Source organism: Monodon monoceros, unplaced genomic scaffold, assembly GCF_005190385.1.
Source record: "Monodon monoceros isolate NGI ecotype Baffin Bay Population unplaced genomic scaffold, NGI_Narwhal_1 Super_Scaffold_19, whole genome shotgun sequence".
NCBI classification, from domain to species: Eukaryota; Metazoa; Chordata; class Mammalia; order Artiodactyla; family Monodontidae; genus Monodon; species Monodon monoceros.
In genome coordinates, this window is record NW_021703775.1 from 9,888,432 (window position 1) to 9,907,409 (window position 18,978).

At 47.5% G+C, this 18,978-nt stretch overlaps 1 protein-coding gene across 1 annotated transcript in view; it reads left to right on the forward strand.

The window, feature by feature from the left end:
- ACOXL (acyl-CoA oxidase like) overlaps window positions 1–18,978 on the forward strand; it is a 353,725-nt gene that overhangs the window by 31,576 nt on the left and 303,171 nt on the right. Inside the window, 6 exon segments of the mRNA XM_029232291.1 lie at window positions 3,627–3,713; window positions 4,062–4,160; window positions 9,532–9,646; window positions 9,953–10,039; window positions 11,862–11,934; window positions 16,802–16,934. Of these exon segments, the coding sequence (XP_029088124.1) occupies window positions 3,627–3,713; window positions 4,062–4,160; window positions 9,532–9,646; window positions 9,953–10,039; window positions 11,862–11,934; window positions 16,802–16,934 (594 nt within the window).

Sequence of the window (18,978 nt, forward strand, 5' to 3'; positions counted from 1 at the left end):
GTGGATAAACAAAATATTGGAGGTACCATGGAATATTATTCAGCCATAAAAAGGCATGAAGTTCTGGTACATGTTACAACATGAGTCTTGAAAACATGATGCTAAGTGAAATAAACCAGACCCATAAGGACAAATACTGTATGATTCCACCTATGTGAAATTTTGAGAACAGGCAAATATATAGAGATAGAAAGTAAGTTACAGGTTCCCAGAGGCTGGGGGAAGAGGAGAATTGGGGCAGCTGTTGGTTAATGGGCACAGTTTGTTGGGAGGTGATGAAAAAGTTTTATAGGTAGTGGTGATGTTTGCACAACACTGTTAATGTCGTTCATACCGCTGAACTGTACGTGTAACAATGGCTAAAACGGCAAACTTTATGTTATAGGTATTGTGTCACAATAAAAGAATCTTGGAACATTTAACAAAAATGATGATTCACCCCTTTTGCTTTCCCACACATCATTCATTGCAGGGGAATTTTTTTCTTGTGCTTGGACACCCTAGACAGTTAGCAGAACGTGTAGGTTGTGCCTCTGGTCCAGCTCAGGAGGCCGTGGCTGCCTTTCCTGTTGGTGCTGGAGGGAGACTTCCAGGGAGGGGACGCAGTGCCTCAGGAGCAGGTTGGTGAGCCCTGGGTTGGTCACGACTTCCCCGGATCTTGGTGCCAGCCCAAGGCCCCTGCTGGCCTTCCTGGTCACCTGAGCTAGCCATCAACCTGAGCATCAATTCGTCAGCGTCATCTTCACCCCGCAGGCCGGAGTGCCTTCTCTCACCCGCCGGGTCCATGTCGTCCAGAGGCTCCAGGCATCCCTAAGTGCTTTGGACAAACACAGTTGAACTCATGCAGCCAAGTGCTGGCTGAGCCAGGGGCTGCTTGGAGAGTGACTCACAGTGAGGGGGTGGGAAAAGGACAGAGGTGCCAGGGAGACTTTCTCTCCTGAGAGCTTTGAATCCCCACTCTAGCTTGGGAGCCGGCCCAAGGTCTCCCGCCAAGCAGGCTGATGCAATCTGGACGGACTCTACAGCCCAAAGAAACATGACCTGCTTCCTTTTCTTCTTCCCCGTGACGGCTAGCTTTTTGCCTTATATGAATCGTCTCATTCTGTCTTAGTTTGCTTGGGCTGCCATGATAAAGTGCTACAGATCTGCTGGTTTAAACAGCAGAAATGAGTTTTCTCACAGTTCTGGAGGCTGGGAAGTCCAAGATCTAGCTGTCAGCTGGTTCAGTTCCTGGTGAGGGCCCTCTTTCTGGCTTGTAGTCTGACCACCACCCACCGGCTCGCCGTGGCGGCCACTTGCTGGGCACCTTTGGTCTGCCTGCCGGGCTGGGCTCCATGTCCCTTACAGGAGGCACCTGCTCAAAGTGTACATTGGGCCAAGGAGTCGTCTGCTTAGAGCCCTCCAGGGGCTCCCCCATTTGGTCAGATTCCCTGCTCTTCGGAGCATGTGGCTTTGGCAACACACTGGTTAGCACGTGGGGGAAGAGGCCCACGTTTGGACAGACTGTGGGAGTCAGGGTCCCGCAGGCACTCCCTCGGTTAACTCCTGTAGTTTTCCACAAACCTGTGGGTTTCACTCACCCAGCCCGGTGCTTCTACTAATAGCATTTAGTGAATGGAGCCTTTCAAAAGGTGGCTGAAACACTCATTGTTTTCCCCTTTCCAAAGAGAAGGAAAAAATGTAAAACCTAGGAAGACTATACTGTAAAGAACGTTTTAGCCACTAGCCAAAGAGATTTAAGGCTGGAAAATTCAACCTGTTTTAGTTTTAGAAAAATATTTTTCTTTAACTTGATTTCCTAGAGGGTTTAGGGGAAAAAAAATTTACCATCTGGATGGATTCCATTTTCCTGGGTTGGAATTAGTTATGCAATTTGCAGGGTCGGCAGTGATTCTGAAGAGCAGGGCTCTGAGAAATCAGGGCGTTAAGCATCTTCCGAGGATACTTGACGATTCTCCAAATGAAAAGCGCCTCCTATGTGAGATGTGATTAGTGAAATTCGTCCGTCGTGATGTCAAAGCGGTCAAGTGGTTCAGTCTGAGTTGATGGGGTGGCCTTTCCGGAAGTTAGCGTCAGGCTGATCACACACGTGTAATGAGGGACTGGTCCTCACCAGAGGCTGATGACAGTTGTCAGACAGGAGCATGTGAAGATGCCACTTCTGCCACTTCCCTGCAAGGTCTTCCTTGGGGGTCACTGTGTCCACTGGGGCTAATGCCATTGCAGTGATCCCAGAAAAAAGGCGCACCTATTGGCTGCTATACTCGCAGAGTTCAGGGTGTAGCTGGCTTCAGGGGTGGGTGTGTGGGACCTGGTCTCTCTCATCTCTCGGTTTCACCTCACCTTCATCCCCACATGTTGGCTTCCTTCACCAGCTCTCGTGATGGCAAGAGGAGCCCTGACCTCCATTCTTCCAGGTTCCGTTGCTTCCAAAAAGAGTTTCTCTTCACCAGTAGCTGACTCGTGTGTCCCAGTGGCAGCTCTGATTGGACCCATCCAGATCACGGGTCCATCCCGAAGCATCCCCGTTGGCCATGATGTTATGCAGATCGGCCAGTCCTGGGTCCTGGGTCCCAGGCTCATCCTAAAGCTGGGCTGGAGGTTGACATTAGCCACGAACCACTTGGACTGATTCTGGGGGAAGAGGGCTCCCCAGAGGGAAACTGGGGCTGTGTTTCTAGGAGTGGGGACATGCTGACCGGCAGGCACAGCAAATGTCTGTACACCTGAGCTCTTCCGTCTTTGCAGTCAGTCCCCTGCTTCCTTCAAATGGTCCTGCTCGAGCCACCCTTCCTTCTCTTCTGAATCCTCGCAGCAACCGTATGAAGGGCTGTTAGGTGTCAGGCAGCTTGGGTGTGAACCTCAGCCCTGCACGCTTTCTCAGCTGCAGCCGTGGGCAGGTCACTTTCCTCTCCTGAACCTCAGTGTCCCCATCTGTCACATGAGAGGGACGGTGTTTTCTTCCCAGGGGGGTCACGAGGGTCAGTGAGTATGTGGAGCCCAGAGTCTGGAAGGCAGGAGGGCTCAGGAAGTGGAGGCTCGTCGTTCAGTGCATTTGTCCGATGGGAAAACTATGTCATTGTGTCATTGTCCAAGGCCCCACAGCCAGCTAGTAGCTGAGCTGGGATTTGAGCCTGGCCTGTCTCATCCCGAGCCAAGTGCCTGCTCGTTCTGCAGCCTGGCCTCTCCCGTTGACCTTCCTGTTTGGGGAGGGTTTCTCCTGGTACAGCCCACCTCTGCAGGCACCTGGGGTCGGTGCACAAACGCTGTTGCACATCTTCAATGTACCAGGCACTAAGCTAGACCCTGAGCAGACAAGGCAGAACGAACATTCAGAGAAGTCATTTGATGGGGTGAACCGGGCAGCCCCGAGGATGGAGGATGGATGCTTTGTGCTGTAGGGGTGACCTCTCCAAGAGAGGAAACCGTGAGCTGTGTCTGCCCAGAGGAACTGGGGCTGGACAGGCAGCAAGGGGAAGGATGTGGATGCCTTGCCACTTTAGTGGGGCATATGGAAAGCTGGATGAGCTGATCGGTGTTCCTTGAATGGAGTTTGCCCAGTGGGTTTGGTCATCATTAAATTGTTGACTCTTGCTAACAATGGCCTGTAATCTCCTTGTTTCCAGTGTGGAATAATTTGTTGGCTATTTGGTGGTGCCATCAGGAATCTCGGAAGCCCAGCACGTGTAACTAAATGGCTTCAGCCACTCCAGGTATGGCACGTACCTCCATAGATATCATCTATGGAGAGCCTTAAAAATTCACAGTAGTTAGGGGTGTGTGTGAGTGTGTGTGTGTATGTGTGTTTGCAGAAAAAGAAAATAAAACAGAGAATTAGTGTCAGCCAGAACTTTGTTTGAAATGAGAATTTAAGACTACTTTTAAAAATTGCACTGAGTCTGTCATATTGTTATCACATTAGCTGTCACCAGACTGAATTTTTATAATTATCTCCAACTCACCACTCCCTTTCTCGCCAACATTCTTAATGATCTGAGAGGTAGGCAATTAGAGCAGCTGTCTGACTAGCGGATTCCCTTCTAACACCCGGTAAACTCCAGGAGCAGAAATACACGGGGATGTTTGCAATGACTGAGAGGGGCCACAGGAGCAACGTGAGAGGGATCCGGACAGAAGCCACCTTTGACCTCTCTGCACAGGTGAGCATTCTGCCCGGGGTTCTGGCGGTTCTGGGCAGCGGACCTGTACACAGCGGACCCTCCTTTCTCCCGAGTCCACCTTCCCCCCTGCTGTGTGTGCTCTCAGGCGAGAGGGTGCTCAGATTCCGAAGAAACGCCTAAGTGCTTTAGCGGACATAGGCTCAGCCTTCCTGAGTCTAATACCAGCCAACACTTAAACACACCTACTGTGGGACGGGCACTGCTCCAAGCCCATTATGTACACTCATTAACTTAATGCTTTGGAAAAACTCGGTGAGAACAGGACCTAATCCATTCTGTGGTCCTTCCTAACAGTAGCAGGTAAATGGGTGGAAGAGCGGTCTCTGTTGGCGTGTTCCATTGCACCGTGTGTGATGTGTGTGGCAGGAGGGCACTCTGTGTGCTGGGGCCTCCTTCTGGGAGCCAGGTCCTCGGTGCTGGCATGATGCAATGTCTGTACCTGTGAGCTGCACACAAATCCACATGGCAACCGAAATAAAATTTCACAGCACTGGGACTTCCCTGGTGGCGCAGTGGTTAAGAATCTGCCTGCCAATGCAGGGGACACGGGATCGAGCCCTGGTCAGGGAAGATCCCACATGCCATGGAGTAACTAAGCCCGTGCACCACGACTACTGAGCCTGCGCTCTAGAGCCCACGAGCCACAACTACTGAGCCCACGTGCCACAACTACTGAAGCCCGCGTGCCTAGAGCCTGTGCTCCGCAACAAGAGCAGCCACTGCAGTGAGAAGCCCGCGCACCACAACGAAGTGTAGTCCCCGTTCACCGCAACTAGAGAAAGCCCGCGTGTAGCAACAAAGACCTGATGCAGCCAAAAATAATAAATAAATTAATTAATTAAAAAAAAAACAACACTAAAATTTCACAAAACAACCTGACTTTATTATATGGGATGAACTCCAAAATGTAGGTAAGACCCTCTAACTTGACGTCTCTCCACAAATGGGTCACAGCAAAAACCCTGCTCTGTAAATCCCACCCCCGTCCCCATCTCTTTAGCTCCTACTCTCAACACCCTGGTAGGTGTTGCCTCGTACATGTGCGTGTGGTGACTCAGTCTTCATTTTTTTTTTTTTTTTTTGCCCTACGTGGGCCTCTCACTGTTGTGGCCTCTCCCATTGCGGAGCACAGGCTCCGGACGCGCAGGCTCAGCGGCCATGGCTCACGGGCCCAGCCACTCTGCAGCATGTGGGATCTTCCCGGACCGGGGCACGAACCCGTGTCCCCTGTGTCGGCAGGTGGACTCTCAACCACTGCGCCACCCGGGAAGCCCTCAGTCTTCATTTTGGCTGAGGTTGTCCTTTGCTTTTTTTTTTTGTTGTTTTTTTTTTCTATTTTCTTCCCTCATTTTAAAAAAGTTTTTTTTGTTGTAGTATAGTTGCTTTACAATGTTGCATTAGTTTCTGCTGTACAGCAAAGTGGATCAGCTATACGTATACGTATACCCCCTCTTTTTTGGATTTCCTTCCCGTTTAGGTCACCACAGAGCATTGAGCCGAGTTCCCTGTGCTGTACAGTAGGTTCTCATTAGTTATCTATTTTATACATAGTATCAATAGTGTATATATTTCAATCCCAATCTCCCAATTCATCCCACCTCCCCCCTTTCCCCTTGGTATCTATACACTTGTTCTCTATGTCTCTGTCTTGATTTCTGCTTTGTAAATAAGATCGCCTGTACCAGTTTTTTCAGATTCCACATATTTGGAATCTGGAGTTTTGTTCCCAGGATTTTTCTGACCCAAGAATGCTAGTTGGAGGTGGTCAGCACTTAGAGTGACAGATGCAGGTGAGGGTTTTGTTGGAGGATGTCCTGTCTTTCCTCTATCCTGATGCTAGTTCTCTACAGCAGCCAGTGATGTCCAAGGTCATAGTAAGAAGCAGAATAAGGACTGCCACTTTTTGAATGCTCCCTCTGTGCCAGGTCTGTGTCAGACTCTCTCTGTATAGTATAGTATACCACACTCCGTCACAACAACAATCCCGTGAACGTGGTAATAGGCCACTTCTGTGCGTTGAGCACGTGTGTTAAGTGCCAGGCTAAGCACTCTGCATGCAACATTGTGTTAAATGTTCTATAATGTTATAGGAAGATATCCTTGTCCCCATTTTACAGGTGGAGAAACTGAGGCTCACAGAGGTTAGGAAACCGACTTATGGCTATGCAGTTAACGAGAGAATCTCAGGTTCAAGGGGGATTGTCCTTAACAACTTAGCTTTCCTGATGGGACACTGACCAAACATCTTTGGGGTTTTGGCTGCCCCATTTTTTCTCCCGCAACCATGGTATTGAGGTCACCTTGCTGTCATCAAAGGGAAAAAAATCCCACTCACAATTCTTATTTATTTGTTTCTTCTTACAATTATTATTATTATTTTTTGCACAGAAATCATTTCCCTGTGTTAGTCCCATTTTCCCCAAACAGCATAAATGATTTAGCTACCTGCTGTGCTATGGCAGCTGCCACCCTCGGCAGGGGAGTTGCAAAGTTGAAATCATAATGATGAGAAGACGCTGGTGAACGTGCTGCTTCCTGAGGGAGGGAAGAAGCCCATCGTAAGCTCAGGCCACTGAGGGTTGGCTTGGCAGGGAATGGCTTTCTCCTTCATTGGTTTCTGTGTTTTCCCCTTCATTTCCCTTTTTAAATGTTAGAGCATATCAAATGAGCCCTCTCTCCCTCCAGGGCAGTTTCAGTCTCTTACATTTTTTGGTTGGGCATTCCTGTGGGTTGGTTGTTTTATTTTTATTTTTGGATGATGGATTGAGTAGTGGCATGGAGAGTTTCAAGGTAAGAGAGAGTTTTATTTTTACAGTTTAGGCAAAATCGCAAAAATAAATGAGGCTAAGAGCTCTCTGGCCAAGGCCGTCTCTTTTAGTGCTTGCAGGACTGACCGTTTTGTTGGCCTTCAACAGTTAATTATAATAGGAACCGACACACATGGCGTGCATTATTTAGATCCAGCTTTTAAAAATAATTTTATTGGAGTATAGTTGATTTACAATGTTGTGCTAGTTTCAGGTGTACAGCAAAGTGAATCAGTTATACATACACGTATGTCCACTCTTTTTTAATTTTAGATTCTTTTCCTATATAGGCCATTACAGAGTATTGCACAGGAGTTCCCTGTGCAATACAGCAGGTTCTTATTGGTTATCTATTTTATATATAGTAGTGTGTGTGGGACTGACATAGATCCAGCTTTAATGCCAGAGTTTTGGCTAATGCAGACTTTCCAAATCAAGTATTTTTGCCAGAAGTGACAAATTTCCCTTCCCAGAGTAGATCAGATGCTGATGGGAACAGATGGCCTTCTGTCCTCTCCCTGCCCCACCAGAGCTTTTCTGCCAGGCCAACCTTTCTCTGCTACTTCCCTTCCCACCCTAAGGTGTTAGCATCCCCTTACCACGTGAGTTTTGTTGTTTGTTACTGCACCCACCAGGGTCACAATAACTCCTTTCTTTAAGAAGTCCTGGCTGGCCTGATAAGGGCAGCAGCCTCCAGAGACTTAAAAAGAGCTTGTCCATTTATGTTTCTGAAAAGCCCTCGCCTGTGTTAAAAGTTCCTCTGTGCACATATGTGTCAGGGAATGTTTCCTTGGGCTCCAAGACTGTATTTCTTGGCCAGAGGGAAAGTGCAGTCTGTATACTTAAAAGTCTGAAATCTGAGATGATCTTTACATGATCAATAGCTTGTCGGTTTGGTTCGGCCACATCTTCCATATTGTCAGCTTTGATTAAACTTGCTGTTCTGCCTTTTCACCATTCCACCCTCCCTCCCCGGCTCCCCACCCACCCGGGACTCTCCCCCCCGACCTGTCCCAGGTACCTGGTATCCAGAGCTGGCAGTTACGGTCCGTCTCTCCTTAACACGAGGTTGAAGGGTATCCCAGGTGGTAAGCAGAAGGAGGGAAGACCCAGAAGTGAATGGGGGCATTTCCATGGTGATCCTGTTCTAGCTCCTGGAGAGAAAGAAAAAGAAGGCAGAGTTTTGAGCAGAGTGAAAACAAAAAAATACATTTTTTCCCTCTGCTTATTCCTGACCAGTACTAACTTCGGACTGTTTTGAGCTGGAATCCTTGGTCATATCATGGAGACGAGCTAGATGGCATGTTCTAAGATTCTTTCCCTAATAAGATAGAGAATTGTTGACAAATGCTTTTTGGTTTAAGGGCTTATCCATATGAGCTTTTTTTTTTTTTGCGGTACCCGGGCCTCTCACTGTTGTGGCCTCTCCCACTGCGGAGCACAGGCTCCGGACGCGCAGGCTCAGCGGCCATGGCTCACGGGCCCAGCCGCTCCGCGGCATGTGGGATCTTCCCGAACCGGGGCACGAACCCGTGTCCCCTGTACCAGCAGGCGGACTCTCAACCACTGCGCCACCAGGGAAGCCCCATATGAGCTTTTGAGGGAACCTTTCATTATTATATTCATTGATGAGGAAAATGGAGAGGCAGGTTCTGAAACAATCATCCCAAGGCTTAAATGAGGTATTTCTTTTTATAAAAATCAAAATTGTCTGGGCTGAGATTCTAATCAATGGTAGGAATGGGTCACGGTTGCCTAGTAGTCTTGTTTGCGTCCCGGTGTACACATTTAACCTTTGGTTAGTTAGTGGCTATTTAAACAACAGACCCATACCTTAAAGGCAAGAATGTTCAAGACCCAGGACACAGTGGAGGTCATGAGGAACCAAGCAATTGGTCCAGAAGGGGCAATGCCCAGTAGACAAAATGAAATACATAGACATGGACTCATCTAACTAGGGGCCCCAGATCACTGGATGTTCCATCCTTTCTTGTCAATCTCGAAGGTGGAGTGTTTGGGGGCAAGGGGCGTGTGCAGAGCTGAATACATATCAGCAGGGCTTTTAGGGGTTTGGTGCTGATTATTTAGAAGTCAGAAACTCAGTGTGGAGTAGTCTAGAGAGAAAGAAGCACAATGAAGAAGGCCTTTATACATTAAAGCCATAGGCTCAGACAAATAGTACACATGCCCGTGCAACATTACGAAGAAGAGAGACCCGGAAGAAGTGAATGAACAACTTTCATCCATCGAAAAGTGGCAACGTATTTTCCTGATTGGAATATTCACTGACAAAGCACTTTAATTTCCAGTCTTTTTCAGAGTTAAGGGGGAGGTGAACAGTGCACACTGCAGTGAGAGCATGGTGGTGTTGAGCTCACGAGGTTGAATTAGGCGACTTTGGGTTGTCTGCTCCTTTTCTGTGAAATCACCCGAGTGGGTGCAGCTCCACAGTATGGATCTGCTTCACAGTGTTCATTGCACTGAACCCAGGAGTTGAAATGAGCCATAAGAAAGAAAACTCTGTTGCTTTGGTTTCTGTTTAGGAGTTTGTAATCGACACACCGTGTGAAAATGCTGAGAAGATGTACATTGGAAACGCCATGTACGGGAATTATGTAGCAGTCTTTGCCCAGCTCATCATAAACGGAAGATCTCAAGGTTTGTTACCGACACAGAAACCTAGGATATTTCCCTTTACTAGTACTATTCTCCCGTGAGTACTTTACACAGAAAACCCACCTCAGAGGGCTGTTTCTACCTTGTAAAAAAATTCAGCACTAACATTATCTCCTAAATATACGTGATGAGATGATTTATCATTACATTCAACATTAGACACTATAATGGGCAGTGCACATAGAACAAAATGAATTTCAAGATCAACATAATTGTACAGTGTCCCAGGAAATGAGCAAAGCTTTGATCATATCTTTAGAGACCTTAGTGTCTCTTCACCTTCCTTAGGGCCCCACTGTTTCATCGTTCCTGTCCGTGATGAAAATGGAAGCATGTACCCAGGAGTGACAGCTATTGATATGATGTATAAAGAAGGTGAGTCCCCGGGTGACCCCTCTCCCACCCTTCTTTGCACTTCCTGCCTGTTCCCTACCCCACCCAGTGAGAATCTAGCCTAACTCACGAAAGCAGTGAAGGCAGAGAAGACTCTGGTTTTGAAGCCTGAGTAGTCTTCTGTGTATGGCAGTTACAGAAGGTTGCAGACTGCCGTTTATGAACACGCATTGGTCCCATTTCTCCCAGCCTCTCGTGTTTACTAGTCATGAGGCAGCCCTGTCCCCAGCTGTTTCGTCTCCTCTCTCCTTCTTGGACTTGTGGGCCCTCAGAGGGCAGGTTGAGGTTCTCTCTTTCGTGGCCCAGAGCCACCAGCCTCAGTGGGTCCTAAGGATTGCCTCTGTGGACTAGCTTGCTAGGGCTGTTGTGCTCACACTGAGTGGCTTAAACAACAGAAATGTATCGACTCACAATTGTGGAGGCTACGAGTCCGAGGTCAAGGTGTCAGGGGAATTGGTTCTGAGGGCTGGGATGGGGAGGGTATTCTCCAGACCTCTCTCCTTGGCTTGTAGGTGGCCATCTTCATGTTCACACGGCATTCTCCCTGTGTGCCCGTCTGTGTCCAATTTCCTCTTTTTTATAAGGACACCGGTCATTTGAATGAGGGCCCACAAATGCCCTCATTTTAACTTGATCGCCTCTGTACAGACCCTTTCTCCAAATAAGGTTACATTCACGGGTACTAAGGGTGAAGACTGCAACATATGAATCTTGGGGGAGACACAATGCAACCCAGAATGCTTGGTGAGAGCAGGCCATGCCTGTGGGCTCCACTGGTTATCCCCAGTCAAGTGAAGCCAAAAACGCAGGTGGGGGGAGAAGGGAAAAAAGAGAGAAGAAAGAGCAGAAGAGAAGGGGGAGGAGACGATCCTTTGGAGGATGGGGCTAAGCTCACCCTGGCCCTGTAGGGATATTGAGCACCGCATGCCTGCAGGAATGGGCTGCAAGTGCTTTAGGTGACCGAGGCCCTGATCCCTTGAAAACACCTGGCGTGTCAAGTGCTGTTGAGAGTAGAGGGGTCACCCAGCCCTCATGAAGTGTTGCCAGACATTCATGACAGTGGCAAACCCAGAAAGTCTGAGCTGGTTTCCTTGTAAGTTCGTAAGTACCACTGTGACCTTGTCGAGAGGTGATGTTCTAAATAAGACCTGCGCTAAAAAAAGATCTTTTCTCCCAGAGTAAGTCTCCCTAAGTGTGAGATGTACAAAAAATAGACCCCAGATTCCGACAGGTGTCCTGAGGAAATGGGTCTGGCAGATTTTAAGAAACTTCTTGGGAGGTGGTCACCCTACCCACCCACTGCTGTCTCCCAATGTCTTCTAGGCATTTGCTGTCACAAATTCACCCCGTGTTCTGGGGAGGAAGCACCGAGAAGGGGGAGGAATTTGAGCTCTGCGTCACTGGGGGGCGTAAGGGGCTTTCCTTCTCCTCTGTGTTCAGTCTGATGTTCTTTCAGTTGCCTAGAATTCTCCCTTTTCTAGTCACAGCAACTGCTCAGGTGGGAAGCTGTGTCCCCGCCAGACCCCACCCCCCAGCTGGCCTCAGAGCAGGTGGGCTGCACAGAGGGTCTAGCATTTTCTCCTCTATTCTTGGTAGGGAGGAGGGGGCTGGAGAAGCAGGCACCACTCTTCATGGAAGCAAGCAAACAGCATCCCCACCCCAAATAAGAAAGCAGCAACAATTCTGGAAGTGAGATAAAGGGTTTTGCGTTTTAGCAGCGACAGACCTGGAAGTGGCCCGGACAGTATTTCTGATGCACATAAACTTGCCCCCTACAGCTCCGTTTCCCATCTGCTCTCTCTAGGTCTGCATGGTGTTGATACCGGGATTCTGAGATTTGACAAGGTTCGGATACCAAGGGAGAACCTGCTGGATAAGTGAGTAGTTGTCTCCTTAACTCGGACTTGCTGTGCATGTGAGCCCTTTGCCCTCCTTCCCGGGCCTGGTTCCTGGGTCTCATGGGCTGTACATCCAGAGTGTCTTCTCATAACCTCTCCTACAATTTTACTGACAATTAATTGAGAAATGTAGATAAGCAAATCAAAAAAAATTAAAATTATCCCAAATGCTGTCACCCAGACACAAAGTTTGTTATACTTTCACGTATAACACTCTAGACTTTTCTCTATGAGGTTATATCTAATGAGAGAGAGAGATGTTTGATTTTCACTGAATGAGGTCCACTTAGAAATTCTATTTTTTATAACTTGTAATTTCTGTTTAACATTATATGTCCAATGTTTCTGTGCAACAGTAAATACACATAGGCATTATCATTTTTATTTTTATTTATTTTATTTTTGGCTGTGTTAGGTGTTCGTTGCTGTGCACAGGCTTTCTCTAGTTAGGGCGAGCGGGGGCTACTCTTCATTGCGGTGTGCGGGCTTCTCATCGTGGTGGCTTTTCTCGTTGTGGAGCACGGGCTCTAGGCACGCAGGCTTCAGTAGTTGTGGCACACGGGCTCAGTAGTTGTGGCTCGCAGGCTCTAGAGTGCGGGCTCAGTAGTTGTGGCGCACAGGCTGTGTTGCTCTGCGGCATGCAGGATCTTCCCGGACCAGGGATAGAACCCATGACCCCTTCATTGGCAGGTGGATTCTTAAACACTGTGCCACCAGGAAGCCCCTATCGTTTTTAATATTGCCATAATAGACTGTTAAATGATCTATAAGTTATGTATGAATCCCTTATTGTTGGTATTTAGATTATTTCCTTAAAAAATTTTTTTTTGGTTATCATAAAATAATTAGTGTTATTGCCTCCTTTGTGGATGACAGGAGATAAGGTACCATCCTTCTGCTTCAGAGGCTGTTCTAACCAGTACTGATTGGATAATATCAGAGGTGCTTAGTGTCGTTTCCCAGCATCGCTCAGTGAGGTCAGATGGGTGAAAGAACGAGATGAAGTTTGCTTCTACAAGTGCATTCCAGGGATGGAGCCCCGGGGGTTCACTATGCTCTTTGCAGAGGCTAAGAAACACCAATTAACTTTACTTTTCTCAGCAGCATTTCATGTATCCAATAAAAATCCTGAACTACAGTGATATTTAAATTTGTGAAGAAGCAAGCCATCAGGCTTGCTGCTTGCTTTCCTATAATTTTCCTTTAACACTTTACTCCTTTTTACTTTTTATTTTTAATTAATTTTTATTGGAATATAGTTGATTTACAACATTGTGTTAGTTTCTGCTGTACAGCAAAGTGAATCAGTTATACATATACATATATCCACTCTTTTAGATTCTGTTCCCATATAAGTCATTACAGAGTATTGAGTAGAGTTCTCTGTGCTATACAGTAGGTTCTTATTAGTTATCTACTTTATATATAGTAGTGTGTATATGTCACTCCCAGTCTCCCAGTTTATCCCTCTCCTCCCTTTCACCCCTGATAACCATAAGTTTGTTTTCTACAACTGTGACTCTATTTCTGTTTTGTAGATAGGTTCATTTGTACCATTTTTTTAAGATTCCACATATAAGTGATATCATATGATATTTGTCTTTGTCTGACTTCACTTAGTATGATCATCTCTAGGTCCATCCATGTTGCTGCAAATGGCATTATTTCGTTCTTTTTTTATGGCCGAGTAATATTCCATTGCATATATGTCCCACATCTTCTTTATCCATTCCTCTGTTGATGGGCATTTAGGTCGCTTCCATGTCCTGGCTATTGTAAATAGTGCTGCAATGAACACTGGGGTAACTTTACTCCTTTTTACTGCCTGCAAGTTCTTGCCAGTAAATAAACGTCACAGATGCCAAAAGTTTAAGGAAGATATGGTGGAAACAAACTTAAAATGGACCAAATTCTGGTTGACATTTTTCCCTCTGGGAATTGGTAAGAAATGAAATGGAAACAACAAAAGCATCTTTGTAGTTGTCCTGGTGGGGGATGAAGGCCCCAGGCCTCCTCAGGAATGACCAGTGCCCATGCCAGGAAATCATAGGACCAGCAGCCTTCCCCAGAGGTGCCTGTACCTTTCCTGGTGGCTAATCAGCCTCACTCCACTCCCGGAGATGGGGAAGAGGGAAGGAGAGCCACACATCTGGAGCTCTCCATTCTTCACCCATACTAACAGGATCTTGGTGGACTGGACAGTCCTCGGCGAGAACCTGGACCCACTGGCTTAGCATTCATCCAATGCACTAGGGATTAGAAAGTCAGATTCAACCAGAAAGAAAAATAATAGGGAGCTACACGGTCTGTAGAAAATATGAGAATATATAGAATATTCTTTGGTAAGCAAGATTTGATTTAAAAGCCATTCCATAGGTATTTAAGCTGCCCCCCAAATACTACAGAACAGCAGAGGCAACACACTTTGAGGGTGTTGGTTTATCATTTGATCAGAAAGGGGTCTGTAAGCAGATGTACAGATTCAATGAAATTCCTGTCAAAATCCCAGCTGCCTTTTTCTTTTTTTTTTGAAAAAACTGAGAAACTGGTTCTAAAATTCATACGGAAATGCAAGAGACTCAGACTACCCAAAACAATCTTGATAAAGGAGAACAAAGTAGGAGGACTCACATCCCTGATTTGAAAAATTACTACAAATCTACAGTTATCAAGATAGTGTGGACATAAGGCTAGATGTGTGGACAATGGAATAGATAGAGGATCTAGAGATAAATCCTTGCACTTATGGTCAATTGATACTCAACAAGGGTGACAAGATAATTTAATGGGGAAAAATGGTCTTCTCAACAAATGGTGCTGGCACAACTGGATATCATAAGCATGAAGTTGGACCTTTACCTCATATGATATACAAAAATTAACACAAGATGGATCACAGATCTAAATGTAAGAGCTAAAATTATAAAACTCATAAAAGAAAACATAGGTGCTGGGACTTCCCTGGTGGTCCAGCGGTTAAGACTCCACACTCCCAATGCAGGGGGCCCAGGTTCGATCCCTGGTCAGGGAACTAGATCTCTCATGCCTCAACTAAGAGTCCACACGCCGCAACTAAGACCCAGGCAGCCAAATAAATAAATATTAAAAAAAAGAAGACATAGGTATAAATCTTTGTGACCTTGTTTAGGCAATGATTTCTTAGGTGTGACACCAAAAGCACAAGGAACCAAAGAAAAACTAGATAAACTGGGCGTCATCAAAATTAAAAAACTTGTGCAGCAAAGGACACTATGAAGAAAGTGAAAAGACAATCCACAGAGTGGGGGAAAATATTTGCACATCTTATATATCATAAGAACCTAGTATCCAGACTGTAAAAGGAACTATATTACAGCTCAACAGTAAGAAGACAAATGACCCAATTAAAAATGGGCAAAAATATGAATAGACACTTATCCAAAGAAGGTATTGAAATGGCTAATAAGCACATCAACATCACTGTCGTTAAGGAAATGCCAATGAAAACCACAGTGAAGTACCACTTTGCGCTCCCTTCATGGCTGTAGTAAAAGAAACAGATGATAACGAGTGTTGGTGAGGGTGAGGAGAAACTGGAGCCCTCATCCATTGCTGGGGGGGGATGTAAACTGGTGTGGTCAACTTGGAGAAGAATTTGGCCGTTCTTCAAAAGTTTAACGTCTTCATAGGACCTAGCGATTCTACTCCTCAGTCTTTACAAAGACGTTGTCTACAAGAGAATTGAAAATATATATCCACACAAAAACTTGTGTACAAATGTTCATAACAGTTATTCATAAGAGCCAAAAAAAAGTGGAAACAGCACAAATATCCATCAACTGATGAATGGATAAACAACATAAGGTATATCCATACAATGGAACATCATTTGGCCATAAAAAGAAATGAAGTACCGATACATGTCACAACATGCGTGAACCTTGAAAACAGTGTGTCAAGTGAAAGAAGCCAGACACAAAGGCCACACATTGTATGCTACTACTTATGTGAAATGTCCAGAATAGACAAATCCATAGAGTTAGAAAGTAGATTAATGGTTGCCGGGCTCTGGAGGGTATGGGGTATGGGACAGGACTGCTAATGGTATGGGGTTTCTTTTTGCGGTGATGAAATGCTTTGAAATTGGATAGTGGTCATGGTTGTACAACTTCGTGAATATACTAAAAACCGTCGAACTGTACACTTTAAAAAGGTGAAGTTTATGGTAAATGATTTGTATCTCAACAACAAAAAAGTAGATTAGGGGCTTCCCTGGTGGCGCAGTGGTTGAGAGTCCGCCTGCTGATGCAGGGGACGCGGGTTCGTGCCCTGGTCCGGGAAGATCCCACGTGCCGCAGAGCGGCTGGGCCCGTGAGCCATGGCCGCTGAGCCTGCGCATCCGGAGCCTGTGCTCCACAACAGGAGAGGCCGCAACAGTGAGAGGCCCGCGTAACACACACACACACACACACACACACACACACACACACAAAACAAAAAAACAAAACAAAAAAACAAAACAAAAAAACAAACAAAAAACATGGATTGATGTGCCGTCTTTACAGCCAGGCTCTGGTGTTGGTTTGATGATGGCAGTCCTCATGCCTCTCTTTGTCAGAGTCCACTGCTGAGTTGCAGGGTAGTAGTGGCGGGAAATCTGCTTTTACTTTCCATGAGTTGAGCCTTTCTCAGCATCTCCTGGGGAGGCACTTGTCCTGCTCCCCACACTGCTGCCTTGTGAGGGAGGATCCAGGATGGGGAACCCTGTGTGTGCTCGTGGGAGCCACCTGACCTCATTTCTAGGCACCATGTTCTTCTCTTACATGAACCCCATCTCTCTTTTCCACCTGCCTCTCCCCCACTGCAGGTTTGGTTCTGTGGCTCCAGATGGGCAGTACCACTCCCCCATTAAGGACAAGAGTGCGAGATTCAATGCGATGTTGGCGGTGCTGACCCCGTTGAGACTGGCTGTGACTTTCCAAGCTACAGGCTCTATGAAGGTAACTGATGTTAATTTCCCTTGCTGTTTATTCTCTGCCTGTCCCAGGGGTGGGTAACAATGTCAGGAGGTGAGCTGCCCGAGCCACGGTTGGTGTGAGGTGGCCTGGGTTGCTGGTTAGATGCTAGCGAGTGCCAGTTGGTGCTGCACAGAGGACCTTTCTGCAGCCTTCTTACCGTGGGGTCCCATCCCCCTGCGCCCCAGCTGTGTGCTGCTGATTGCGCTGGGTGGAACATAGGTGTTGTGGCAACAGGGCCACTAAAGATGGTCCCGGGAGAACTGGTTGTTCAGAACAAACACATCTTCTGGAAAAGCAGCTAAGAGCTGACTCATGGATAAGGGCCTGCGTGCCTTGGCTGAATTCACTGGGGGGCACTGATGCTTGCACGGCTGTTTGGCGTGTGACAGTCACCATCACAGGCAGGAGTTCATGAGGCCAGACCTCCAGAAGCCAACTCTGCCTCCCATTTCCTCCCGCCCCCTCCTCTGTCTTGGTTTGGAAGAAGCAGCCAGGAAAGAAGAGCTCTGGAAGGCTGCCTGCTCCTCGAGGCACTGCACTGTCTGTTCTCTGGTCCCTCCCTGTCTCTGTATCTCTTAGGCTCCACTGAGCTAGGGGAAGCTGGAAGGAGAATTACATACCCGTGAATATCCATCTGTGGCTTGAACCCAGATTCTCCATCAAGAAGGAATAAGTTTCATTCACCTGACTCCAGGCCTGACATCAGTGTGCAGCCACCTGAAAGGCAGGAAAATCCTTCCTTTCTCCCTTCTGCCGGGTCTGCACTGCTCACAGGAAGCCTGCCTGACCGAGCTGTCTCATGTGGTGCCCTTCCCGTCAGCGGGTGCAGCTGTGACCCTCAGTCCTGAGCCAGTGACCATCTGCCTGCCCGTGGGCGCTGCTTTATGTGCTTGTTTTCGGTGGCTCTTCAAAGTGAGTGGGGTGCGTATTCAGTTCTGAAGACCCAGGTCCACAGTGGCTCAGCGGGTCTCAGCTGAACTGGCTGAGTCAGTGAGGCCCCAGGAGAGCCTCAGGATGCAGGCCCAGGGGTGAGGCCAAGGTGCTGGCGCAGCGGCAAAGTACGGAGGAAAATACTTCTTCCAAGTCTGTGATAGACACTGTTTCAGCCATTTTCCAGACTCCAGAAGGAGGCAAGAGGAGAGAAAGCAGACGAGCCCAGAATTGCACCGTAGAGAAGATGGGACAGAAATCTGATCAGGGTTCTGTGAAGCGGGGACAGCCGTATCTGCACAATAGCCCCTCTGATCACAGCAGCCTCAGGGCCCCTCTGAGGAGAGTGCTGGTGAATATTAAAACCACATGCTGGTTCGTGGCTCTAAAGGTGCTGTAGAAACCCTGTGCTGTTACGTTTTGGAGTGGGTGATGTCATGTGAAGGATGTCCACACTGCCAGGGACCGGTCCGCCCATTCAGGCCAGTGGTGGAGTCCTGGGGGGCAGGCATAGGGTGGTGTAGATGGGGCACGGGGGGGCCTTCTGGGAGAGACTTGATTTCTAAGTATCAGTAGATCTGGAGGAGTGGGGATGGGGAGAGAGGACACAGAGTGGCTGATTTTTAAAAGGCACCCCTTCTCCATTTTCCTGAGCATTATCAAGGGGCCAGCCCCTGCCACCTCCGGAGTGTCTGGGGAAGAGGGCACATTTGGATCAATTCCTTTTTGGGCATCTGACACACACATTTCGTTCCTGGCAATGTACGGGCCTTATCACGATCGTGGGCTCTGAAATCAGAGAACCCTGGGCTCAAACCTCAGCCTGGATGTGACCAGCCATGGGGGCGTGGGCAGATCAGTAGCCTTCTTTAAGCCTCAGTTTCTTCATTTGTAAAATGGGCCTTCTGATAATGGTGAGGCCTGGGTGAGGATGTGAGTGCGTTGCTGGCACAGAGCAAGGGCCCCGTCGCTCAGAGCTGTTGCTGATATGATGGCAGCTCCTGCTGCTGTTACTGGGGAGATAGGCATTGGCTGTGGGAAAGGAGTAAATGGGCTTTTCCATGAAACAAATGCCTGGAGTCCTGGCCTCCAGGCA